At 43.9% G+C, this 11,206-nt stretch overlaps 2 protein-coding genes across 7 annotated transcripts; both read right to left on the bottom strand.

Annotated features, from left to right (window-relative positions):
- Positions 1-198: 198 nt before the first annotated feature.
- On the bottom strand, positions 199-4,961 carry LOC308115062 (uncharacterized protein). Of its 5 annotated transcripts, none has more exons than XM_080472410.1 (5): positions 4,628-4,961; positions 3,946-4,422; positions 2,274-3,241; positions 1,814-1,897; positions 199-1,685 (listed from the first exon to the last, which is right to left on the bottom strand). In XM_080472410.1, exons 2-5 carry the CDS (start codon positions 4,109-4,111, stop codon positions 972-974), a joined length of 1,932 nt encoding a protein of 643 aa, XP_080328536.1. In that variant the 5' UTR covers positions 4,112-4,422; positions 4,628-4,961; the 3' UTR covers positions 199-971. The 5 variants fall into 5 exon arrangements, with proteins under 5 accessions (XP_080328536.1, XP_080328532.1, XP_080328534.1 ...); XM_080472406.1 differs by having other exon boundaries at positions 3,946-4,502; positions 4,628-4,932; XM_080472408.1 differs by having other exon boundaries at positions 3,946-4,483; positions 4,628-4,932.
- Positions 4,962-6,150: 1,189 nt separating this feature from the next.
- Positions 6,151-10,090, bottom strand: znf576.2 (zinc finger protein 576, tandem duplicate 2). 2 transcript variants are annotated; one of them, XM_080470780.1, is made up of 5 exons: positions 9,807-10,090; positions 9,011-9,191; positions 8,812-8,927; positions 8,050-8,193; positions 6,151-7,954 (listed from the first exon to the last, which is right to left on the bottom strand). In XM_080470780.1, the coding sequence occupies exons 1-5, from the start codon at positions 9,864-9,866 to the stop codon at positions 7,133-7,135; spliced, it is 1,323 nt and encodes a 440-aa protein (XP_080326906.1). In that variant the 5' UTR covers positions 9,867-10,090; the 3' UTR covers positions 6,151-7,132. The 2 variants fall into 2 exon arrangements, with proteins under 2 accessions (XP_080326906.1, XP_080326907.1); XM_080470781.1 differs by having other exon boundaries at positions 6,160-7,954; positions 9,675-9,814.
- Positions 10,091-11,206: the final 1,116 nt, after the last annotated feature.

Genomic DNA, 11,206 nt, shown 5'->3' with positions numbered 1-11,206 from the left:
TTCATATGTTACAAGGAGCTTCTACTCACATTTTCTGGGAAATAAAGTTCTACTTATAAAATTATATTTTGGTTTATCTAACAGGCAGTATTAACGTCTCCAGAAAAACTGTAAAAATCTAGTTTTTAGACACAAAAATGCCGATATTGTTAAATGTGATGATTAACAAGACGTCAAGAAACTCATGACAGGATGTTTCACTTCGGAAAAGGTTTATTTGCCTTTAGAAAAACATCCAAGCATACTTGTACAATAGAAACCTCATGGTGAGAAGACATTGTTGCGTACCATCAAGTATTCATCAAATTCCCAAAAGTCAACATAAAACACCAGAGGCCAAGAAGAAAATACTTTAATTCAATGGAGTTGTTGGAAAAAAAGAGGAAACAAAATCTTTTAAGTAAAAAGGCCAAAACGATCAGATAATTCCAATATTTTTAACAGACCCACCGATTGAAATCACAGGATTCAAATGAGCACAATTCACAATTTTCATTAATCTCTTTTGTAATCATGGTCTTTTACACTCTGCAGATGTTAAAATACTGCTTTATATTTAAATACTGAGTAAGACCTTCTCCTTACAGCGCACCATGCCATGTTTCTACGCTATCGCAGAACAACAAAATATCCGTTTTGTGTCCACCATAGGCTTTCCTTACGCAACCACTGGTCGCCACTAAATCTTTCATATTGCATTTTAAAATGCAGAGACAAGTCATGCAGTGCATTGCAAAGGTTTAACCGCAGCTTCCATTTTGCCCCATAAACCCGTGACTGATAAGCCCGCACACAGTGCAAAAGAACTTAAATAAAACTTAAATAAACAGAACTCTGGAATGTGCAATGAAACCAAATTAAACACTGAAGTTGAGGCTCTTTGTGACTTCTTCGAATATATACAAATTAAAAACAAATGCAAGTGGGGAATGAGAGCCTACTATCAGAGCTATTTGGTTTTTGTTGGGTCCTCAATGGTCCCTCTCCGTCTTAATTTTTTTCCTCGGTTGCCAGTCTCCCAGTTCCTTGGAGTCATACGAGACTGGGTTCTGAGGCTCTTGTTTTATTTGCATCACTGGTGTGGAGAGTTCCGTTTCCACAGCGGACGTGGAGACCACCATGGGCTCCACGCCTGAAAACTTCATTTCTTCCAGTTCTTTTTTGACCGGGGGAAGACATTCTTGTTTATTTTTCTGAGACAAATCCAGCGGCGCATCTGGATACTCTTGATTATTGCTCAGTGAAACAGTCAGTGGAGTGTTCGGCGGCCTCCCGAAAGCAGCGTTCACTCCAAAGTGACTGTTGGCAGGAGCAGCGGAGAGCGGCGCTTGAGACGGAGCTTGCATAGCTGGAAGGGCGAGTGTCTCTGGGATTCCAGATGCGAGTGGCGCCTCGGCGGTTTGCAGCGGAGCGACTGGAAGAAACACGACCAGATTCAAACCAGGAGGTGGCGGTTTGTCCACGGTGAGCTTCCATAAACCATCCGAGGGAGGACGGCCACCGCTGGAATCCTTTGGTGGCGCGGGAAACAGTGGAGCAAGCCTATTCGAAGTCAAGGCGGTCTTTTTTAACACGGCTGCAGGTGTAGCGACTGTGCTTACGGCTTTCGATGACTCAGATTCTGCATTGAGCCTTTTAGTCTCTGGCAAGGAGCTCTTTGAGGTCTGGCGTTTCTTGAAATCGCTCTGGAAACACAAGAATTGACAACAAAGGTTCATTAAAATGCATCACAAAACAAAACATGCCTTAATGTGTCAAATAAAGGAGTGAAGCGGGCTTATTTGACACGGCCGCAGGTGTAGTGACTGCTTACGGCTTTCGATGACTCAGATTCTGCATTGAGCCTTTTAGTCTCTGGCAGGGAGCTCTTTGAGGTCTGGCGTTTCTTGAAAGTACTCTAGAAAAACAAAGGCAACGGTTCTTTAAAAACCAATACAAAAAACAAAACTGTTGTGAAAAGAAAGGCCTTCAGGAAACCAAAAAATTAAAAAAAAAAAGAAAGAAAAAAAGATCTGGATTAACACTACATCCAGCAGCTTGGTGACTTTGCTTATCTGATGAATAAACCTGACGGACTAGAGTCGTATCACCACAAGATGACTCATTCAAATATTTCAAGAAACCACAAACTGCATCAACAGTATAAAGACGTTGCACAATATGCTTGGGAAAACAAGCGAGAACCGGATTAAATATTCCGTGAATAGAAAACTGGATAAACTTTGACTTACTTCCAGTAAAAGTCTGAAGTCTACTTATTTTCCAAAACTCACCGCAGGAGGCGGCGTCTGTCCGCACGTCTTCAGGTGACTGTCGTAGTTCTGCTGGTAGGGGAAGCCCAGTCCGCAGGTCTGACACAGGCAGGGCGACTTGCCAGCATGGCCGCCCATGTGAGACATCAACAGCAGGGCCGATCTGAATCCTTTCCCACATTCGGCACATTTCAGCACCCTCTGGTGAGCCCCGGCGTGTTTCTTCAGCTCCTCGGAGGAGTCGAATCTTTGCCCGCACTCCAAGCACCGGATCCCGTCTGCTTTGGCGTTGGGCTCCCGGTTTCCCCAGCAGCCCGTGTCCTTCTTGTGCTGCTCGAAGTCCTCCTGTTTGGGAAACTCCCGCAGACACGCCACACAGTGAATGCGGTTGGGCTCGCACTTGTGTTGGTGGTACAGTTTGGCCAGGCGGAAGTGGCGCTGGCACCGGATGCACGTGTACGGCAGCAGGCCAAGATGGGAGAAGCTGTGTTTCAGGAGCGCGTTCTTCTTGGGGAAAACGGACTGGCAGTCCGTGCATTTAAAAGTCGCCGAGCACCTTTTCATACGATGGCGCAGTAAAGACTTCCGGGATGTGAACTTGCGACGGCACACGCGACAAGAAAGCCCGCGGACGCGTTTGTGCACCTGCACGTGCTTTTCACAATCGCTCAGGGTTGGAAAGAGGCGCTTGCACAGGTCGCACTCGAAAAACTGCGTCTCAAAGTGGGTGACTGATAAGTGGTACTTCAAACCCTCCGGAAAAGGGAAGCTCTTTAAACAGATGCGACACTGGTGGCGTTCCGTTTTCACTTTGGCATGAGTCCGCAGGTGGGCGCGGTAGCTGTTGACCTGGCAGAAACGCTTGCCACACTCTGCACAGATGTACGGGCGCGCTCCGGAGTGCAGGTTCATGTGGTCCTTGAATTGTAATTTGGAGGACAGCTGGATATCACAAATGCTGCAGTGGTAGTTGCGGGAATGATTTAACGCTGTGAAAAAAAAAAAAAAAACAGAAGAAAATTCTGTTGTGAGCCAATCTGAAAACCAAGAGGAGGACAAGACGTAGAACAACTAGGACAAACGAGAAAACACTGGCACCAGGACCAGCGTCGTATCATAGTGATCTACTAGCAGAAATGATATTTAGAATGATGTTCTGTGTACCGTCAGGTCTATTACATGCTTGGGAGAGATTGAGAGCAATCTAAAATCAGAAGTGTGGGAATCCTAAAAATACATTTTTAATTGCTCCCACAGGTCTCCAACCCCCGATCCTGCAGGTCCTCTGACCTACATGTTCAGATGAACATGGTCAAGATATCACCATTAGGAGTTTTGGAGACTCCTGTCAGTGGCACTCCGCCGTACACTCACTTATGTCAGTAAAAAGATTGTAAATTACATGGAGGTCTCAGTTAACAATGACTTCAGTATCTTGAAATTAAATCCACAACGGCAACAGTACGACAAACAGACAACCACACACACACTCACATCTATCAAGCCATCATTTCACAAACGCATGTTTTCGGACTGTTGGAGGAAACTAACGCACACGCATAGAAAACATGCAAACTCCACATAGAAAGGCCCGGCTGGTATTTGAACCCATGACCTTCTCAATGTGAAGCAAGGGGGCTAAACACTGCTGATGTGGGAGCACACATCACAACAAGTCAGGAAACAGACATACCACTGTCGACATCCTCCTCATCGTCCTCCTCTTCCACTTCGTCCTCCTCTTCCTCTTCATCATCATCGCTATCCTTCTCATAGACGAATGAAACTTGGCTGTCGTCCGAGTCATCGTCGCGCTCGTTCTCCTTGAGCTCTGCCCTTTCCCCTACAGCAGCACTCATCCCAACTGGTTCCTGTTTGCCGTCTGTGGGTTCATTTCCAGCAGCGTGTTCATCAACCTGAGCACTGTCAACGCCTTCACCATCTTGTGCAGGACTCAACTGTACACCCGGTGACTGGGGAGACGGTAGAGACTCGTCCGTGGTATTCAAGGTGTGTCTGGCCACACCCGTTTCCTTCTCATCTGGGCTTATTTGAAGTCTTTGTTTGTGCGCAGTGGAAAGTGACTTCACACTGGATGTGACTGAATCAGCAGACGTTGGTGGGCAGCGGGCTGATTGTCTCTCTGACGTCTCTTCTGACTGCAGGATGTCTGGAAATCCCAATTCTGTCAGCTGGATATCGATGGTGTATTCAATAGACATGGCTGCAGGCTGGGGCGACATAACACACCTTCAAATCAACAATATGACGTTTCAAGATTTTACCTCTGGGATTAGTTAAAAGTATTTCTATACAATTCTATTAACACAACTCGAAATTAACACCCAAATATTACAATATTGATTTAGTCTTACCTGTCAAGCATCTACATGTGTGGATGAGTCCTCTGTTTAGCGGTAAAGGTTTCTATCCAGGAAATGTCTTTGTTGCACACCTATGTCTCCCACCCTGCTCACCTGGCAGGAGGAGCTGAGGCTGGCACGAGGCTCCACTACCTTCCACCTTCAGCGTTTCACTCCTTTTGGTGCTCAAAACGTCCGAAAGGTCGTCTGTCCGACTTCGCAGGACGAAACAATGCAGAAATAAATTAATTAGAGCCGTATTGAAGCCAGCCGCCGACAAACAAACCGATGTCATAAGGACAACACAGGAAGGCAGCAGGAAGCAGCAGCAGGAGGAGAAGGAGGCGGGGTATACGCGCTGCTGCCGCTGCAGCGCCCCTGGAGGACAGGAGGAGAACTGCAGCTCCAATCAGTGCCAACTAGTTCACCGAGAGGATAAAACTTATTCAAAGAAAAGCTGCTTGAAATCAGCCCAGATTTGGCTTTTTTTTCATGGAATCAACGAACTTAGCTCTGTTGCTCATCCCACAAATGCATGTGCCTTAGCAATATGGCATTACCGTTTTCTAGTAGCATAAGATGCAACCTATTCAACATATTTTCTGTACTTTTTGAACATAATTTATGAGGACATAGCAGATATTTCAATTTTAAAGCATCTAACAAGTAAAATATTAATTATATATTTTTTGACGATGGATTATAATGTGTAAAACATTATGAAGTCCAGTTCTCTGGTGGGACACAATCTGTTAAAAGTCTCTCACAATTGGAAAAGCTCTTGCACATGACATATTGTGTGTTATTGTTTGTTCATTTGTTTGCTCAAAATTTATGTTCATTGGCTTGTGTCAGTTGGTTGTTTTAATCTCTCCTGCACCCATGAAGTTTATTTTGCTATGTTGTTTGAGACAAATATGCCATTTTCTGAATAAAACTCAGGGACTTGTGTTTACATCAATCCTTCCATTCTCAATATCTGTACCGCGTGGTATGTGATGTCAGGAGGCTTGTCCAACCAAAGATTGAAAGAAAGACCCCAGCCTGGAGTCAAACAAGGGACTTCTCTCTGTGTGGAGAGTGCAAACCAGTGTGGCCCTTTCCAAAGTGTGTGTTACTGTTGTTTCCTTTATGACATTTGAGCTAGTCACAACTTCCTGCCGATCAAATTAATACTCAGAAATATGGATTTTTGGGTGGAAAAAAAAAATCTGGAAAAACTTTTAATTGTACTTTGCTGCCATAATTGTCAGTAGAGTTAACTACACAGTTCCATTAATGAGAAATCATTCTCACTCAAGGAATATCTGTAGAATTATTTGTATCATTTACCTTTGTCATAACATTGTTTAAAGTTTAAAAATGTATTTTAGGTAGGTGTAAAAATATACACAAAGTGAAAATAAAAACACACCCAAGTACAAAATGAGCCCATGAAATCTGTCTGATTCTAGAACTAAACATAAGCTCATCATACAATTCAAAGGATAAACTCAGGTTGATATCCTGAACTGGGAAACACAGACATCAGACAGTGATTTCTTCAGCAGCCTCCCTCAGGATAGCATGATTTATTACATGTTTGCAGTGTCCAGACACATTGCAGTGGAGAGAGAAACAATCCAGTCAGTGAATTACACATGATATACACAGTTCGATATGGGACTCTGAGGCACTGAAGAGCCCATTTCAGAAATGTCTAAGACATGAAGTATTACTTCAATAAGTGAAAAATAATCCAGTAAAATTTTAGGATAAGAGAAATCATGATTATAGTGGATCATTCCGCCCACAACTCTACTAAATACTCCATATCAAATCTGGAGTACTTAGCCAAAATAGATTTTAGCTGATCTCAATCATCATGTTATGTCAAAATTTTGCCCTGATTGAAACTTAATTTAGAGAGTAACATAATCAAAAAGATGACGTATGAAAATTCACAATATGAACCGGAAGCTGTACATAAACACATTTCTGCTGAGAAACTGTCTACACATTCCAACTTAGTATCTCTACCGGGAATCTATTTCACTTTAAAATATGCAAATATCCAATGTCTTTTGAAAAAAACAAGGGGGGGGGGGGGGGGGGACCTGAACCACAAAATGGACTGAATAACTCAAGACACCAAGTAATAAACTCACAGCACACGCATTTCACACTAAAGCAAAAATGAAATCATTTAAAAAAACAAAAACAAAGTTAATCAAAGGGGTTTCTGGCCTCACAAACAACGTTTTGTGACACATGAATGGATCAAGCATTTGGTTAGTTAATTCAGGAGATGTGTCCGTTCAAAATTCACACATCTCATCAAACTGGACTTAGAATCCAAAACTCCATAAAATGTCATTTTGAAAAAAGAAAAAGAAAAACATTCGAAGCTCGCGTTGAACATCAGCTGGAGCACGAGATGTCAAAAGTGGAAAAAAAAAAAAAAAGAAAAGACGAAGGACAATTCATGAGTAAAATTTTCAAAAAGCATCATCTTTCTGTGAGGTCCTCGGGTCTCAATTATCTCTTTGCACTTGGTTCTTCGGGCTTCTCTTCCTCGTGGGTTTTCTGGTGAGCTTTCAGAGTGCGCTCGCGGCCGAAGCTCTTCCCGCAGGTTGGACAGGACAGGCGGTCGGCGGCGTGAGCTCGAGACATGTGGGCATCGAGCTGCTCGGGCCGGGCGAAGCTCTCTTCACATTCTTCACAGGGGTGGGCTTTCCGCGGGGTGTGTTTCTCTTTCTTGTGAGCGCGGAGTTGGATCAGGGCGGGGAACGTGAGCTCACACTCGGGACACGGGTGCTGGCGGGGCGGAGCGGGTTCTGCTTTCGGCTTCTTCTCCTTCGCCGGAGTCTGGCTGTCTTCCTCGGAATTCTTTTTGTCTTCCGCTGCTTTTGGAGGACGGCCGCGCTTCCCCGCCGCCGCTTTCCCTTTGTCTTCAGCCGGGGCTGCTGCCGGCTCCGACGTGCCACTGGCCTTCTCCGCCTCCTCAGGCTCGTCCTTCTTCTTCCGCTTTCCCTTTTTCTCAGCCGCCGCCGCCGGTTCGTCAGCTTTCGAAGGCCGTCCGCGTTTCTTGAGGGACGCGGCGCTGCCGTTGCACTGCTGGCCTTCGGGATACTTCTCCTGGTGCTCTATCAGCTCCGACTCGGCTTCGAATCCCTGACCACACTTCTTACAGCGGTGGGTCTTTGAGGCGTCCTCCGGCTGTTCTGTCGTCTCTACTTCTGGACGCGGGTGCTGGGACAGGCGGTGAGCTCGCAGCAGTCCAGCACTACGGAAGATTTCATTACAATCTTTGCACACCATCTGTTTCTCCGGACACACCTGTCTTCTGTGAGCTGTGAGCTACAAAAATGTGAAAAGACACAATGAAAATATTATGAGAGAGTTTAAAACACAAACGGGTGCAATTCAAAAGTGATTTCTTATGTCTCACTCACTTCAGAGAACGTTTTAAAGCTCTCCTTGCAGTGAGCACATTTGAAAGGCTTGTCGTCCTTGCTGTGCGTCGGCTGGTGCAGCGTCAACTCCTCGGATGACGAAAACGTTCTGTCGCACACGTAGCACGTAAACAATGTGTTTCCCTGTGTGGAACAAATGAAGAGGAGCCAAAGTTATGAAAAGTTAGACCGAAATATCACTTCTTTCATCAAGAAGTAACATGAAGACCCACTGAGTTGTTGAAAATAAAATATATCAAGTTTTCATTCCACAATTGAATAGCATTACTACAATGCTATGCACAACAAAGGTAGGACAGCTAATAAGAGTCAAGAACAAAAATAAATGTTTTCCTGGAAAAACAACACAGTGCAATCTAGATGTTTTCTGGCTGCTTTGTGAACATGAGCCTAATTTTTGGGGGGCAAACATAACAAACATTTTTAAAAAAAATGACATTGATCATTACACAAAAATATTTGAGAATTAGAAATTGGAAAAAAAAAAAAAAAAAAAAAAAAGAATAAATCAGGGACTTTATGGCTACGAGGGGACTTCCCAGTCCAGAAAAGGGATAATATAAGCAACAGCAGCGATAAATGCATACACATTGCACAACATGGTAATGTCATGGACTGTTAAAACAAGGTTAAGCTCAAAGTGTAGCAGACAAAGGAAAATCACTCTTTATATAGGAATAAATGAAGAAACAAACAGATCTCAGGTTAAAAAAAACAACAAGCGAGTAGTGGAAGGTGTACCTGCTGAAGCTGCTGCTTATACTCTTCTCTGTGGCTCTTCTTCATGTGCCTCTCCTTGGCTTTGGCACTGCAGAACGTGATGAAACACTGGAAACATTGCAGATTCTCATGCTGGTCTGGAAACATTGAAGAGAAGTGTTTAGTGGGATGCAGAGGACTGTTATCCAGAGCGAGGACCAGCAGCAGCAGCAGCACTTACAGGATTGAACAGAAGGAGCTGGAGGACCATTGAAGCTGATGGGCCTGCGGGGCTCTGCTGGTCTCTCAGGGGGGGCGACTGGAGGTGGATCTGGCAAGCCCCGTCCCATCACTATGTCCTCAATGTTTAGGATATCCGAGTCCATCCTGCGCTCGAAGGGCTGGTTTCTGCGAGGATCTCTCTACGAGCAAACATGACACAAACAATGAATGAAGTTCCAGTGTTGATCCATAGCGGGAAAAACACAATGTTCGGTCACAAAACGCGCTTAATTCAAACCGCGGCTGACTGATGACAACCAGTAGATGTAAATAAAATAATTTAAACAGCATTAAGCAGTAAACCTGCGCACACAGAAGTCAAACTATTATAATTAAAAGGGAGTTCAGTTCCACGGAAATGCCTGAGCGCACATTAGCTCAGCGGACGGTTCCCTTAAGGCCGCTGGCTGCTCCAGCGAGCTTCATGCAGACCTGGACCCTCCCGGTGGAAGTAACCAAAGAGAAATGCCTCAGCTGGGACCATAAATGTGTTTATAAAGCGGGTAGTCGCTCTTGTTAGCACGCAGCTAATAACAAAGTAGCGGGCGGCTCGAGCGTGCTAACGTCGGCTAGCTTGTAGCTACGTGCTAACCAGCGCTAACAACACTGGCTGTCTTTCTCACAGTAATGCACGATTTCCAGCATTTCCTTCTTGTTTTCATTCATTCCTCGTAGTTTTCACGCGCATCAGCAGTGAATCGATGCGGCTAAATACTCCCTAAAGCTCGATGTGAAAGGCAGTGGTCGTACGTTACCTCGAACCGCTCTTTGGGGCCAGTTTGATTGGGAGAGTTGACCCCAGAAATACACCACATAGATCGCAAGCTTCCCGCCGTCGCCGCCGCTGGTCCAGCTAAGATGGCGCCGCGAGGCTCTTCACTCTGTTTACTGATGCCGCGGTGAATAAAACACCGCTACGAAATCACGTTTCCGAGGTTAGACTGATAGGTGTGATTCTGTCAATATGCGGAACTAACTAATCCACAAAACAGAAGCGCATGGAAGAAGAGATCCACCGTTTCTGTACACAGATTGGAGTGTTTTGGTTCTACTCCTTCTAGATCTATGTTGTCTATGTCACGTGACCGAGATCAACTTAGGAAAAAAAGTATTTTAAATCTAATTTCTAAATTCACCATGAAGTTGATGTTAGTAACACATTCTCTGTCAATATCAGCACATTCAGAGCTCTGGTATCACAATTTAGTTTGAAGCATTTTTTTTTTTAATATGCCGTGTTGTGTTTGGGGTATGCGCTATAGGTTTTTTTCCACAGAGAAAGAGAGAGAGAGGGGGGGGGGGAGAGAGAGAGAGAGAGAGAGAGAGAGAGAGAGAGAGAGAGAGAGAGAGAGAGAGAGCGCGAGCGAGCGAGCGAGCGAGCGAGAGCTGGTTAAGCTTGAGTATCCTAATTGAAAAATTATATTGACCCATTTCTCCTTATAGGACAAATCTGTGGGAAACAACCAAATGGAAACACGCCTTTCTGGAGTAGTGACCTCTTGTGTTGAAGATCTGTAATGAGACATGTGTTATAATGTGGTAATAACAACATTCTCAACCAACATGTCTGTTGGGTCCAATACAGACGAGACTGTTAAAAGACATTTTCTCCCTCAATAGTATATCAATTCTAGATCAGATCAACTTATCTTTGGCATCAGGCTATGTACCAAAAGAAACCTCTTCCTAAAAAAGCCTAACCTTGATCCAGCTGTTTTAACAAGTTACAAATGTCCAATCTTCCCTTTATTTCTAAAATCCTGGAAAAAGTCGTTGCAACATGACCATGAATTATAATGGGCATTTAACATAAATTAATTTATCCAAAAATCAAACAGCTTTGATAGATTATCAACTAACACGTTATTTTTTTATTATTATTTGGAATTGCGCAACATATATCAACCTAACTAACTCAATATTTGCTGGTTAAGTTAAACTATGTAATACTCATTAAAACTTTGACGAAAGACCTTCTACAGTTGCTGTAAAAAAAGTGAGCAATACATATACAGTATGCATAGTGCACAAACGCTCAGACAGATGTTTTTCAAGTTGAAAGTTTTTTCAAGTTTATATTTTTTAATTTATGTGCTTGGATTTGAACAGAAACTACTCATTCATCATATTTAACCTGCTAAAGTAACCCAGTCGC

The sequence above is a fragment of the Lipophrys pholis genome (genome assembly GCF_963383615.2).
Source record: "Lipophrys pholis genome assembly, chromosome: 9".
Classification (NCBI taxonomy): Eukaryota; Metazoa; Chordata; class Actinopteri; order Blenniiformes; family Blenniidae; genus Lipophrys; species Lipophrys pholis.
The sequence above is the reverse complement of the archived record's forward strand: the minus strand, read 5'-3'. Positions and strand labels throughout refer to the sequence as shown.